Genomic DNA, 15304 nt, shown 5'->3' with positions numbered 1-15304 from the left:
ACTGGTATTTTGAAAAGGGGAGGGAGAAGAGTGGATGATTGTGATGAATTCAGACCAAGGCTCAATTTTTATGGCTACGTTTTCTGAATGTGTGATAAAAAAAGAGGTAACTTTTTTTTAAGGAAAAAAGGGGGGGGGGGGCGGGCGGGCGGGCAGGGAGAGAGCTAAATAAAAGGAGTTTCTTTGCAGCTCCATCCATTTCAATGGTGCAGCTTTCCCAAGCCCCTTTCCATCACCCATCATCACCTTCAGGCCGGTCAGAGGAGGGGGAGGAGAAGAGCATGAAGGCGGCCAAGCAGCAGGTGAACCCGTCTGGGGAGCATCAACCTCCCTCCAGCCCCCTGCAGTCTGCGCTGAACTCGGCAGCCTCTCCTTCCCAGGCATATGAGACTTACATTGATAATGGGCTTATCTGTCTCAAACACAAGATCAGGAACATCGAGAAAAAGAAGGTAACTTGTTTTTCTTTGGTATGGCACACATTTAAGCTGCTAATTGTAAAACTCAGTGCCTATTTTATAATAGCTGGAATAAGGCTGTATCTGTATGTAGGGAACAATCATTGATATTTTTTTTTTTAAATAACTGGTGAAAGGACCTAAATGTGGATTTGCTAGTGGCTTTTTGTTATTGTTAATAACCCTGTATAGCAAAGAATGATGTTCTTTATTCTTACTGTTCTGAGATGGGCTATGCTTAACGTTACACTCACACAATGTCATTGTTGCAGGGAATCAGGAATGCAGCTAACTATAAACTTCTTCTCAGCTGCTGGCTTTACAGTGCATGTCCAATAGTTAGAAAAAGTAACTGAATGTTGATCAAAACTGGGGATGCTTCTCTAATAGACTGAATCAGTTCAGTCCTAACTTGAAACTCATTTGGTGATGGTTTGTAGTATTGCAGAAATCTTCATATTTCTTCTATTGATTACATGCATCTGATATTAGGATGTAGAGATGTATGTAAAAATGGAAATTAGGAACAGTGTTTCCTCTGAGTCATGTAAAAGTCAAATTGTATTTAATAGGTATTGCTCTTCACTCTGCAGATGTCTTTGACTTCTATATTTAAAATATAGAAAAATGTTATTCACTAGAAAAACAGAAGGCCTCTGAAGCTAAAAGCCTGCTCTCTTGCTTTGAACTGTGCTTTTCTGGGATGGGGGGAGGGAGAATAGTCTTAAGAATAAGAAGTGAGATAATGATACACCTAAAAGACTGTGGCTATGGCTGGTCAGGCTTTTGCATTCTAAGACTTTTCAGTTGGTTGGCAGGTGACTGAAGGCTATGTGTGTGACTTTTAATTGGGAAAATGCTATTTTCTGTAAGATAAAAGAAATAATCATGCTGCTGCTTTTGGTGCTGGGTCAGGATTGCAAGTGAAGTGAGTGTGTGAATATGTTGTGTTTCTCTAAATGTCTGAAAAGCTTTGTGTTATGTCTTATGGTGAGAAAAGGGAGTAGATTGGACTTCTGACCATGTGGCTAGGGGACTTCATCCACCTGCAGGAGATGCAGTATTACTGCTGTCTCATGTCATGCATCATGCTGTAATTTTGAATACTGTCAGATAAGCATGGTTTCCTGGTGTGGTTAACCAACTTTATGTTGTTCTAATTCTCTCCAAGGAAGCTTATTGTTGCGAATATCTCAAGTATCTTTGATTTGTCACATGAATGACAATATGGCCTTGTCAGCAAATGAAAGTGTCACTTACCAGAATGAGTACAAAATATTCCTGGTCCTAGACTCCTATAGGTGCTGTGTCAGTAAACCCTATGTGGGTAGATGTACAGATGAAATAGTATTCAACTTCATGGCAGTGAACTCCCCTTTTTTTCCTGTGTGTATGAAGAAGCTTGTAGTATGCAGTAGTTCAGTTTTGTATAGTTTACATCAGCTTTTTAAAGACTGCTTCAGAATATTAGAAACAAATCTTATTTCTTCCTTAAAGAAGGAAGTCTGCTTTCTTAGGAAATAGTGCTATAAAATCCTGATGACATAACCGAAGCCAGATTTTGAAAGACATGCTCTGGAAAATTAAGTAGGATTATTCAAGGATAACTGAATTCCAGCGTTGGCTTGGAAAAGCTAGAAAAGCCTAATTTAAAATAAGGATGCTGGATGTGTTTGGAGCCCCTTAAAGATCTAGGGTCAATGCATTAGTATTTCTTAAATGGAACAAAGGTAGCAAATAAGAAATTAAAGATCAAAGATAGGAAAGGGAAGTAGGCAGTCCTGGAGGTTGCCAAATTGAAGATGTAGCAAAACTTCCTATGTTCCTTTCTCCTGAAATGAGAGGAAGTAGTAAAATTCCTATTCTGTTGCAGTATGCAGGTGACTTAAAACATGGAACGAATATGTAATTTCCCTCATACCCCATAATCCATGTTAGACAGAAATCAATATAAAAACTTTACTTTGGATTTTCCTACAGCTGAAACTAGAAGACTACAAAGATCGCCTGAAGAAGGGAGAAGCCCTCAATCAAGACCAGTTGGTAAGTTTGCTTTATGCAGTAGTAAGTGGCCTCAAAACCTTCAAACAAATGGACAAATTATAGGTAACTAAGCTGAATGGTGGGGCTGCAAGCTTTTAGTCTCCTACTCTAACCTTAATGTTATGTACTGAAGTAATAGAAGGTCCTTGTCTATCATTGTGTATCATCTTATCCAAATTCAGACTTTCAGCTTCAGTGCTCCTGCACCTCTGTTTCTTGATGAGGTGGCCATATGCAGCTTATCTATATAGCATTGCAGTGTTAAAACCCAAACCTCAAGATTTCTCGGGTAGCTAATTAATCCTCATGACTTCTTCATTAACAGGTGTTACTTAAAATTGCCTGTTGGCTGCACAGGGCTGTTAGTTACAAATAGTTGTTAAAGTATAACTGACAAATGGTCCATGTTGGTACAAAGGAAGATGTTGGTTTAAGTTGCATGGGATGCAAACTCTTAGCTATTACAGGAATCTAGCTATAAGTTACTGACTTAGCTGAGAATACTCCCCTGTCCTTGTAGTGCTGCCATTAGATGGGAGTTGCCAGCACTCTCAAATGCTGTTAGAAAAATACCTGTTTTGTACCTAAGTACGAAAGTTGGAATGCCAGGGTGCAAGATCACTACTCAACAAACGGGATCTACTTTGTGGAGCTAGCTTAAACTTTCCTGATATTAAAACAGTGGTTCTGTCTTGGACTAGAATGGATTCTAGAACTGAAACCAAGTTTCTATAACGTGAAAGCGGTTGCCTTTTAAGCATGTCTGAGTATCAGTGTCACATAATCCAAAGTGTTTACTGCTCTAGTCATCTAGGAGTCACATTTTTAAAATGTACTTAACACATGGTAAAGAACAGTTGTGTGGTAAAGGACACCAACACTTCAGTGGTAGTGCTGATCCTGCTAATGAACCAGTTGGAAAAATACTTCTTTGACTGTTAGCTTTTTATCACAGTGCAGCAGTATGAGAACAGACATACTATTTCCTTACTCAGAATCATTTGTAAATGAGAACTAGGCATTAATAGGATAAGAGGGGAAATGATAACTTGCTACTTAAAAGTAGAGTAGACCTATTGGAATTGAACGATCATTTAGCACTTAACTACAAAATCTGTACTCTTGCTGTCTCAAGTGCAGAAATAAAATTAAATCTAGTTTGAAGTAGGGTGATTTTTTAGTTCCTCTAACCTCAATCTGGAATCAGGTGGGCAACAGCCTTTTGTGTTTAGATCATAGGTGTTAAATATTAATGTGTTTTCTTCTGTCACTAACAGTAAGACTATTGTAGAAGCATGTATCAAATCTGTATTTAACTAATAATCTAGTTGAGGTCCCTGTTTTAGTGGTTGAGATACAGGAATACTGCATTTCTGCCTTTCAGATGCAAATTCCCAATGGATGTATAAATACTGGGACCTGGTAGATTGAAGCTAGAGCTGAGCTTAATTTGGACACTTGCCTAAAGAAACCTAACTGCCTGACAGTGGAGCTCTAATGACTTGATGTCATCTATATTTTTCATTGTTTCTCATACAGAGGAAGAAGTGCACATCTGGTGCTCAACTTGTTTTGCAAGCAATTTGGATTAAACTGTAATTGCATATGGTGCATGCCTGCCAGAGCTACTGTATGTGCTAGCCTTACTTTAGGAAATGCTTGTTTCCAAAATTCGGAGCTTCCAGCAAGTTAAATGCTCTCACTGGCAGAGAGCAAGCTGAACAGACTTTCCTCAGTACTGTTCTTCCAACATGCTGTTAATGAATGCTAATAGCAGGTGTGACAAGAACTATTGCTTTCCTGCAGACTGAGTTACAGCTTGTCATCAAAGCAGTGGTGACTGTTCCTGATATTTTCGAGTAGGGAGTTTTACCCTGGGATTTGCATGGTTAAAAGCACAGTTACTGCAATCTGTCTAGCAAGTTGTTGGTGTTAAATTGTGAGTCTTCCTCAAGTGTCAAGTGGGCCTTAGGCCTTAGGAGTCCTTCTCCAAGTGCTAAGTGAACTTGCTAATTAGTTCATAAAAGTGCTTTAAAAGTTGTGTGAGGACAACTTAAGCTACTGGGTGAGTGCTTTACAGTAACTCATGCACTTTTGTTGTGCTGAGTAGCATTTAGGCCTAGTAGTGTCTAGTATACTACAAATAAGGGAATACAAGTAACTGAACAGTCAAACTGACAGAACAAATGAATGTGTAACTTTTTCTCCAATTGCTTAGGAACACATATGGAATTTGCACATGTCCTAAATCTTATTGGGACAGTAGATTAAGCTTTTGTCACTGCACTGATGAAACACCAATACTAACACTACTTTGAAAGAGCTTTATATTAGACTGACAGGTCCATTCCAGAAAAACTTCTGATTCCATGTCATGAGCATAAACCAAACTGAACAACTGAAATTTAAAATTACCATAAGGCATGCCTGGGAAGTAACAAATTATGAGGATGCAGACCGCATGTCTGAACTGCAGCACTTTGCAATCTTCAGAGCTGTCAAGGAGACTTATAAAAATGAACTGTCTCCTCAGTGGAGAAAAACTCATAAAAAGTATGTATCTCATAAAAAGTGTGTATCAAAACGCAATTAATAATCGACTTTAGTCTTTTTGAAGACTGGCTAGTAAAATATTGCTTAAAGTCATTAGTGAAGACAGGAACACTGCTTTATTTGTGGAAACTAAATTTGAAAGACTTTTTCTGAAAGTTTGACTTGTGTTCTGTATTGTTTTCTTTCTAAAGTTTGTACAAATTATCTGTAAAGGCATACAACTAAGCATCAGGGTAAAAGATCTGTGCTGAACTTGTCCATCTCCTGTATTCCTTTCAGGCTTTTATATTAGTGTCTGATTTTAAGTTTACCTCATTGCTGAGACTTACAGGAACAAAGGGGAAAATTAAATAACTGGTATCCAGACTTTCCTGTTCCAACACTAGTTTACCAAGTATTGCACAAGATGTTGTCTGGAAAGTCTAATACAGCCAAACTTGTAGGATACCTGTGCAGTGATGTAAGCTGGCTTTGTACTGCATCTCAGACGGTCATGGGTCAAGGATATTCATAACTAAATTTAAAGTACCAGTTACATACTATCTTTAAAGAAGTTAGTTTCAAGGAAGTACACATTAAACTAATAGTTCTCAATGAGAGTTTAAGTACAAGGGGATTGAGATGTAACCAGTGGTCTTAAGCATGAAAAATACATTTTTATCTATTCCTTTGTAGGAGGCAGTAGAGAAATATGATGAAGTGGTACATAACTTGGAATTTGCCAAGGAGCTTCAGAAGACTTTTTCAGGACTTAGCCAAGATGTAAGTATAAAATGCTCTTCCCTATATTGACAGAGGGTAACTGCAAAGTTTGTGCTACTCTTCTAATGGCTACACTTACATGCCAATACACCAAATACTAGGAAGTTTCTATCTTGGAAGGTGGGGGAACAATGTGCTTAAGCTGTCTGCAGTAGCGAGGAGAGCAGAGTAAATGTTGACAATCTCGTGTACCACTGGCCTCCACAATATAGTTATTCACTGCGTACCCCTGTAAGAACTTGTGCTTAAGTAAATTGAATCACTGGAGCTCAGCTGTGTTTGACTCCAGTTTACTCAGGCTTGAAACCATTAACAATCTTGCTGGTAGCTTGTGCTTGAGGTGGGCTTGTCCCCTGTGTAGGTGCAGACTGGCAGTAGAGTGGCTTTACTGGAAAGGGCACGCAGGTCCTTGTGGGCAGCAGGCAAAGTAAATTAAGTGCACCCTGGGGCAGTGAAGGCTAGACTTAGACTGGCTAGACCAGTAGATTAGCAAGTACCAAATAATCAGTTCTCCTTAACCAGTGGTGTCTACTTCTGGGTCACTTGGTAGACAAAGGCTGTAGATAAACTTCAGTGAGTCCAGTGGTGGGCCTCTGAACGGCCGGAGCAAGAGACCTGTGAGGAGAGCCTGGAAGAACTGGGCTTGTTGAGCCTGTTTAAGTGAAGGCTTGGCAGAAGATGTAGTATTATTAGCCTTCAAATACCAGAGAGATTACTGAAAGGATGGAGACAGTTTTTTTTGCTGAGAGATGCAGTGGGAGAAGGAATGATCATAAATTGAAATAGTAGTTTCCAACTAGATAGGAGGAAAATGGTCACTCTGAGGATAATTGAGCACTAGAGCAGGCTGCCTAGAGAAGTAGTAGAATCTCTCCTTGAATCTTTTCAAGACCTGACTGCACAAAGCTCTAAGCAATCTGGTCTTGATTCAGTGTAGCCTTTGTTCTGGAGGCTTGGCTAGATGACATCCCCAGATTCCTTCCAGACTGAATGTTTTGATGTTTCCAGTGAGGGAAAGTGCTGAGGTTAAATCACTTTGGTTTCAGTGAGGAGTACAGCTCTCAATAGAACTCTACTGAAGTTTGTGGAGTTCGCCATTTATTCTGCTATAACTGTCTTTAATTATGGCAAATCACACATGTAGTGCTTTATTTAGGTCTTTATTCAGGGTTTAAAGCACTACATCCTTTATTTGTGTGTAAGCAAGAGTTTTATCTTTGGAGAAACTTGTCTCTTGGCTCAAGCAAACCCTATGCTTATGAAAAAATCTGATCCAAGGTAATGCGTGGGATGCTAAACATTATTAGTAACTGCTCTGGAAATATTTCTCTGCCTCTTCTGAAATGCTAGAGGACTAGTAAAATGGCTCATCTCGATGTTGACTGAGACCCAAACAATTTTGCTAGAGAGGATTTTCTTGTATGTGTAGTAATTCCGGGTAGTGCAGTAAATCTCTTAAAGCACTATGAGCAGAGAGTTAAGAGCCTTTTCAGCATTGCTGCTTTGGGTTCCCTCAGTCATTGTATCAACATAGAAACTACTGTGCTGAATTTCAAAACTTAGACTGCTTCATATTGCTTTCCTCTATGTAACTGCTCATAAAATATCAGAAGTGAAGTATTGTGACCCCATGTATCTCTCTGTAGGTGTCTTTAGTAATCCAGCATTAACTTCTGCTACTTCATGTTTGTTCTTGAACTTGTGCTATATTTAAAGGCTAGCCGACTATTTTTCCTTGGCTTTACTCCTACCAGTATCGATTCTACAACCAATACCCATTAGTGGAACACTAGGGGGCATTCTGGCAACAACATCCTTATATTCTTTACAGTGCATTCTAAAAAACTAAATTTTCATAGACCTTGCAAAGAGACTTAACATACCCCACATTGAGGCATTTTAAATTCTGCAGTTACTTGGATAGCTTCTGCTGCATTATTCTATTGGTACACGTTGAGAAATTTCTCCTGAAATGCATGTGGGCTGTTTATGTTCTGTGACTTGTGTTGTTGCTTATTTCATGAGTGCTTTAGTCTTCTGCCAACAGAAATAAGAGTAACTGTAGGATTCTGCTGTATCACTTAAATTGGAGCATTCAAAAGTGATGAGGCAGTTGTTTCACTAGGAAAAACTTAGTAATGCAGAAGTTGTCCCAACTTCATGTGATATATGTTAAAGGTCAACTAGGCTTGAATTTGTGCATTGGTATCAATTTTATTAAATCCTTGTATTCAGTTGTGACAGCTGCTGTTTAAATAACTAGCAGTCAAAAATCAGGATCAAAATATCATCAAAGCGTACCAGAAGTGAAGCTACCAGTATCCACTTGGACTAAAAGCTAGATGTATAGAGAATTAGTAGATAAATAAGGAGCTCTTTTAGAGGAGGAGCTTGAAAGGTCTTGGGTATCTGAAGAGAGAATTAGGAACTTCCATTATCTAACAAAAACTAATAGTTATTTTGATCAATGTATGATGATCAATACTAGAACTCAATAGGTTTTATCCTAGAATTCTGTTACTAAACAGTTGTGATTAGCTGTTGAATTCATGTATTGAAATAGCTGCTGAAAGCACAGAAGAAGGCACAGCGAAGAGAAAGTCTATTGAAGCTTGAAGCAGAGAAGAAAAAACTGCGTACAATACTTCAAGTCCAGTATGTGCTGCAGAACTTCACTCAAGAGCATGTTCAAAAAGATTTCAAAGGTGGTGTGAATGGTGCGATATACTTGCCTTCTAAAGAACTAGACTACCTCATAAGATTTGCAAAACTGACATGTCCAGAAAGAAATGAGAACTTGAGGTAAGTTCAAGACTTCTTTTGTCTAATTGGTATGCTTCATTCATTACAGTAAATGCCCTCTGTTTGACACTGCCATGTCTTGAAATATTATGTTTTGAAATATGTTAATTAAAATTCTGTTCAGTACACTTGCTTTACTCTGAGACTAAGAATGTAGCAGATTTACCTCACTCTGAGCATTAAAGGGAAGTTGCATCAATTAGTGTCAGTTGTGCGAGTTACACACAAGCTCTTACATCTCCCTGTGGGGTTTAGGGGAGATATACCTTTATAAGCAGAGAGGCTGGTGGTATTGGACTGTTGTTTCTGTGGGGTCTCACTGTTTGTTAAATTGAAAAAGTGTGGTAAACACGGGAGAACTGTTCCGTATTCCATTCATGAGATGATCCAGATGTGCTTCTTTATGCCAAAGGAATGTAAGATGGTAATCCTGAAACTTTCCTGCTATTAGCTTCAAAATAGTTTTAAAAAATTGACTATAGTTTTTGATACTGCTGCACTAAATGTCATACATTTTAAGGCAACAGGTTGACAACAGGTGTATTGTAATGTAATGCAATGCCAAGTACTAACTTGGCATCATGCTTGTACTCTGTTGCTTATGTTTAGTATCACAGCCTGTTGGTTTTTAAGATAGTGTAGTAAGAATTCTATTTAAATAGAGAAAAAGCAGATGTTAGATGGTAGGTTGAAACACCATGGATAAGAATAATTATTTCCACATTCAAACAGGACTTAAGTTCCTAAAACTGGTAATCATTTGTCGTATGCTAAACTTGCATAATGTTTGCTCTGAAGTTAACATCTAAAGAACAGCTACTTATAAAAAGCCACACAATGAGTCTCTCATTACAGTGAAATAAACTAGAAATAAAGTTATAATTCTCAATGTATTACACTTCCACAAGAAGCATGATCCTTTCCTTTGGGACACTAAATTTCATCATGGTGTACCTTAAAAAAAAATAAAATTTAAAAGCATTGTCTGGAGTGGGTTGGGTGGATCATGGGCCTATGTCAAAGTTTCTCAATGACTAGAAGAGTGGCAGGTGGTGTTGATGATGACCAGCTGATTAAATAGCAATTGTTTCCCTCTGTGGGAATCCTGGCTTGGAATGAAGTCCAGCCATATGGTTTTGTGGGATAATGCAAGGCTCTCTAATGTGTCTTAATTAGCAACAAAAGAACCTACATTTTGCTATATTAAATCATGTGCAAACAGATATGGATGAATCATTTTCAGTAGTGGATAATGGATTTAGGATTCACTCTCTGTATGCAGCCTTAATTTGGAAGGCTGAACACTAGTTTAAGTGTCTTAATGAGGGGTACTGAGATATTACAAGACTTGATTGTGGCTATGATTCTACCTGGTGAAACTGTTATTTGTTGTAGTGTTGAAGATCAGATGGAACAATCATCTCTTTACTTTTGGGACCTTCTGGAAGGAAGTGAGAAACCTGTGGTTGGAACAACATGTGAGTGTCTCATTTAAAGAAATAACTTAGAGATATGAAATTTGTGTGCCATTTGAACATATGAAAAAAAAGACTACTAAATTAAGCACTTTGAAGTGCTATAACTCAGTTATCCAAGGAGGAACTGCTATTTGTTCAAAGTTATGTTTAAGTACAGATCATAACAATACAGTATTTTCCTGGAAAAAGAAAGCATGTTCTTCTACCAATGTACTAGCACCTTCTTGGGGAATAATGATGCTAGTAATTCAAAAGTAGATGCATGAATACCTTACAGAACTAGTGGTGGGAAGCTTTTTGGATTGTTAGTGCAAATGGATTAAGAATGGAACACTTGCCAGGTATGAAACGCTTAGGTGAGTATTCTGATAAGTATTACAAAGCTTCTGTGGCCCCAGGCTGAAGGTCTCGCAGATTGGAATTCCTACAAGGCAGAATCTTCAGGCTCATACCCGTTGTCTGACTACAGTGCAGGACACCACACTGAGGAAGGATAGTCATTAATGGAACTTGCCATGATCTCTAATCATGCACAGTGCAGTCTGTCTTTGACCTGTTGCAAATGTCCTCGTTTTTCAAGCACAAGAAAATTTGTGGGCCTCTACATATTTTCTTCCATCTGTGGCTTTTGGTTTCGGAAACCCTGGTTGCAAGCTAACATACGCATTCTGTGTTCCTGTTTAGAACTTGCTTGTGAGGAAACTGTCCTTATGCGAGTTGTAGCGTCTTTCCTGTTGCAAACAGACCTTGCTTGTCCCATTTACTCCAGTCTTGTAATGGCTGTGTGGCAGTAATCTTTCATTTGTCATTGACAACAATGTTGTTGGAACTGTTAGATGAGAGCAGTAGTGTACCCTATCTAGTTTCCACATACAGATAGTTGAACTGACAACTAAGTCATATAAGTCCGTATAGTTCTGGACAAAGTGCAAGATGGCCTTGTAGAGCTACAAGCTGGTAACTTTAGCCTTTTATCTGTTGACATGTACTGATAGTTGCCTGGTTATCTTGTACTCCATTTTTTTTGTAGCTTTTTGGCTATCATTTCAACAACTTTTGTTACTATTTTGTCAGTATCTCTATCCCTTTAGTGTAAGTCTTCCATCATTTTGTGTGCAAGCTAAACTTCTGATAAAGCTGTTATGAGTTCTTATTAGCATTTGTTGCCTTGGAAGTCAAGTTTTATATCTGTATTAAATTCTAGCTACTATTCTTGTTTATGTGATTGTCACTGGTAGGAATGATATTTCACTGAATTTTCTTCCTGTTCTCAAGGCTGCCCTATATCTAGCTCCTTTAAAACAATTTCTAGTATCACTGCTACTTCTGATGTCTTACTCTCTACCCTAAGCTGCTCTCTTTTTCATATGAAGAAGGAAACTAGACAATGCTCATTGGAAAGGGTACACAGTTAAGCTTTTCTTCAACTGTGTAAACTCTGACTTCTCTCCAAAATTTTAGAGGATTAAGTTCAGTCTGGAACAATGCCTTGCTTTCTTCCCTGTACTTGTCTTTGCAGTTCTGAACTTTTCCTTCTGAGACTTATCATCCTACCACTGAGAAGAGGGTCTTGTAGGGCAGTTCCATAGTGACTTTGTTTAGCTTTGCCTATGTTACAGTCTGTACAATGTGCTTTTAGTGTCAGTGTCAGCCCTTTTCTAAGCATGTGGGAGACCAGGTAGCTCAGTGTTTAGCTGCAGTCTTACCTCTGGATTGCAAAGATATTTTCAGCTGTAACATATAAAGCAGTTTAACAAATACTTTACTAAAATACTTTATTGCTGTAACTCAGTAAGATGCATGAACTTGGAGAAGCTGCAGTTTATTTAAAGGGAGGAAGTAAGGAGTCTTGAACTGTAGTCTGAGTACTCCTTAAATTCAAATTTTTATATCTTAACTTCATGGATTTTTACTCTTCAGATAAACACATGAAGGACCTGTTATCCAAACTTCTAGACTCTGGCTACTTTGAAAGTATTCCGACTCCTCGCACCACTGTGCCAGTAAAAGAATTGGAAGAAGAAGTAAATAGAAAACCTGAGAGAACAAGACAGATGTCAAAAGGAGAGTCTGTCAAAGAACCAGGTGGAATATTGCAGGGTTCAATTTCTGTAGCATAATGTTGGGATAAGCTTGAACTGAGCATTGGTTTTTGTATAGCTCGATGCTAAATCTAATCCTGTGCTGTAGCTTACTTCCAATGTAGTAACTAAAATGGAACCTGCAAGGCTTGCAGTCCTATTCTGAATAATATTGTAGAAAAAAATCTAATTCACAGCAAGATAGTTTTGCCTTCTGAGCAAGCCCCCATGTTAAAAATGTGATAATTGTCTGATGTAGGGAACATTACATACTACAATAACCAAACTATGGATACTACGAAGTGTTTCTTGCTTAACTCTAAATGTTTGCAAATGTAAAATCAAGTTGGAATAAAAGCTTGTCTAAAAATAGCATGTTGAATGCCAAGCCGAGCTTTCAGAATATCTCGTTTAGCAATTGGCACTACTATTTAAATAGAATTAAAGACTTGCTACTGTTTGGTCTGCCTTTCTGCATTTGATCAGTTGAAACAAATTAACATCCTTTCTCTAGAATCCATTATGGAGCTTATGAAGTCTGAAATACAGCCACAGGAGGTAAGATACTCCACTGCTAACTGTTTTCCTTTAGTATTGTGATTTATCAGAAACATAACTGCACTTCTGCAGCCCTTTTTTAAACTTAAAAAGGGAGTCTGAACAGCAAATTAAGTGTTGCTTTATGTAGAAACATTAAAAACTTGGTTGCATTTCTATTTCTACACCCCAAATTTATGGTTTCTCTGCAGTATTTCGGGATAAATGGGGCTGGATTACATGAAGCAGTATAGTACTTTAATGCTCTGGCACTTTCCTGAATAAACAAAAGCATCAGCCTTTAGAGTGGAAACACTGATCTCTTGTGTACTACAGGATAAAGACAATACACATCTACTAAAGCTGTCTCTAAAAGCCTAACTTGTTGCAGTAGGCTTGATATTGGTGGGGTTGAGAATGATGTAGGTCTTCCTCTGATTTGTCAGAAAAGTAGGGATCCCAAGACAGACTTATGTATACAGGGGTGTGTAGACCTGTTTCAACAGCTCTCCAGGCTATTGAGTTAAGTACTCAAGCTTTGACTGGCACTAGCATTAAAAACCATTAGACTTAGTTCAAAAGGTGGGGAGGGATGTCCTTTTGTAAGTGAAAACACTGGTTCTTAAACTGCTGAATCCTTATTTCCCAAGTATCCCACTAGAGGGTGTATTCTAGAACAAGTTTTGCTAACCTACTGGTAACACTTTTTTTTACCTGACTCTAAAGCTTTGCCTGGTGACTTGTCAGAAAATCTCAGCCAGTGAGCCTTGCACTTTCTTAGCTTCGTATATTTACTTCATGTTTATGACAAAGTAGTAACTCAGGGAAACTTTAGGACATCTTTACTGAATTCTCAGACTTAGTGAGCAGTAAACACAGCCTGGAGTTGTAGAAGTCCAGTGGTACTAAATCTGAGAATGTGGTGACTTCAGTGTTTAAACTCCGTTAAGTATGACAGTTATATTTGGAGTTCCAAAGAGTCAAAGATGGGGAGAGGGTGCTGCTACACTTAACAGAATGTCTACAGTACCATGGTACTTTAGATGCTTAGGAGGAGAGCTGCCTTTATTAAAATCACAACTGCACTTGACATTGTCACTGCCTAGGAGCATCAGTTAGTGTTAAGGGTAAGGGTAATAGACTCACTCAGATGAAGTACGCGTCACTGGTGCCGTTCAGGACTGTTTCATGCTTCTCTGTGGCATGCCAACCAAAGCTAGTCTGTAGTATTGTAGGATAAAGCCATGGCTGTCCACATAGTTTCTATGGCTAGTGCTTAAACTGTCTAGGCTCTGCTTTTAGTTAGAAATTTTCAGTAGCTGGGTGACCTAACTTAACTGACCTGAACTGTAGTAGCAAAATGTTTTCTTGGGAGCCATTAAGTTTCTTTGGTCTATATAGTTTCTCAACAGGCGTTATTTGCCTGAAGCAGAATACTCTGTCAAGAAGAAGCCAGAAGAGCCCAAATCTTGGGAAGCTGAGTGTGCTAGAAAGCAAGAACCTCCAAAGTCCTGGGAAATGCTTGTTGATGTTGAAGAGCAGAAACAAGAGACCTTAAAGCCTTGGGAAGCTCGTGTTAGGCAGCAAGAATCAAAAAGACCAGATTCTCCAAAGCCTTGGGAAGCTCGTGTTAAAGAGGAGGAACAGAAGCATGAGTCTACAAAGCCCTGGGAGACCCGTGTTGAAGAAGAACAGAAGAAACAAGAAGCTCCAAAGGCCTGGGTAGCACGTGTCCGGGAGGAGCAGGAGTCCCCCAAACCTTGGGTAGCAAAGGTTAGGGAAGAGCAGGACCACAAGAAACAGGAATCTCCTAAGCCATGGGTAGCAAAAGTTAGGGAAGAGCAGGAACAGAAAAAGCAGGAGCCCCCAAAACCTTGGGTAACCAAAGTTAAGGAAGAACCAGAACAAAAGCAGGAATCTCCAAAGCCTTGGGTAACCCAAGCTAGGGAGCAACCAGAACAAAAGAAGCCAGAGCCTGTGAAAACATGGGAAATGCCTGTTAGGGAAGAGCCAGAGCAAAAGAAGCAGGAGCCTGTGAAGGCTTGGGCTGCACGTGTTAGGGAGGAGCCAGAAAAAAAGAAGCAGGAGTCTCGAGAGGCTTGGGAAAAAGCTGACAGGCAGCAGCAAGTGTCATCACAGCAGTTACAGAACCCTCCGAAGTCCTGGGGAGCTGCAAGTGTTGGGCCAAAGAAGTTTGATATGGAACCCAAAGAAGTGAGTTGGCATATGTAGTATTATCTGTCATAAGCTTTTTCACACTAGTGTATTGGACTAAAGCTACCTATTAGCAGAGGCTTTATAAGGTGCATTTTGTAGGCCTGTATTTAGACTCCTATTTTGTTCTTCCTTGGGGGGAAATAATTCTGGCAATTAAATTTATATATGAATAGCAAGATAGTCTGCTTTGCTCTTTACATCAGCACAGTATTGCTGTGTTTGAGCCTTGAATAACTGCTTTATGCCTAAGACAGAAGAATTAACTTAGTTCATCCCCAGCTATTGGCTCTGTCCACTGTTACCAGTACAAAGCAGGTATGACTCATCCAGGGATCAAATACTTTGTCTGTGGCTGCAGGCAAATAGCACTTCA

At 39.0% G+C, this 15304-nt stretch overlaps 1 protein-coding gene across 1 annotated transcript in view; it reads left to right on the top strand.

The window, feature by feature from the left end:
* Positions 1 to 200: 200 nt before the first annotated feature.
* CAPRIN2 (caprin family member 2) overlaps positions 201 to 15304 on the top strand; it is a 35033-nt gene continuing 19929 nt past the window's right edge. Inside the window, exons 1-8 of the mRNA XM_074167463.1 lie at positions 201 to 452; positions 2439 to 2501; positions 5730 to 5816; positions 8380 to 8618; positions 10014 to 10096; positions 12017 to 12181; positions 12692 to 12735; positions 14116 to 14928. Of these exons, the coding sequence (XP_074023564.1) occupies positions 204 to 452; positions 2439 to 2501; positions 5730 to 5816; positions 8380 to 8618; positions 10014 to 10096; positions 12017 to 12181; positions 12692 to 12735; positions 14116 to 14928 (1743 nt within the window). The 5' untranslated portion in view covers positions 201 to 203. The remainder of the gene's footprint in view (positions 453 to 2438; positions 2502 to 5729; positions 5817 to 8379; positions 8619 to 10013; positions 10097 to 12016; positions 12182 to 12691; positions 12736 to 14115; positions 14929 to 15304) is intronic.

This window comes from Numenius arquata, chromosome 2 (genome assembly GCF_964106895.1).
Source record: "Numenius arquata chromosome 2, bNumArq3.hap1.1, whole genome shotgun sequence".
In the NCBI taxonomy this organism is placed as follows: Eukaryota; Metazoa; Chordata; class Aves; order Charadriiformes; family Scolopacidae; genus Numenius; species Numenius arquata.
The sequence above is the reverse complement of the archived record's forward strand: the minus strand, read 5'-3'. Positions and strand labels throughout refer to the sequence as shown.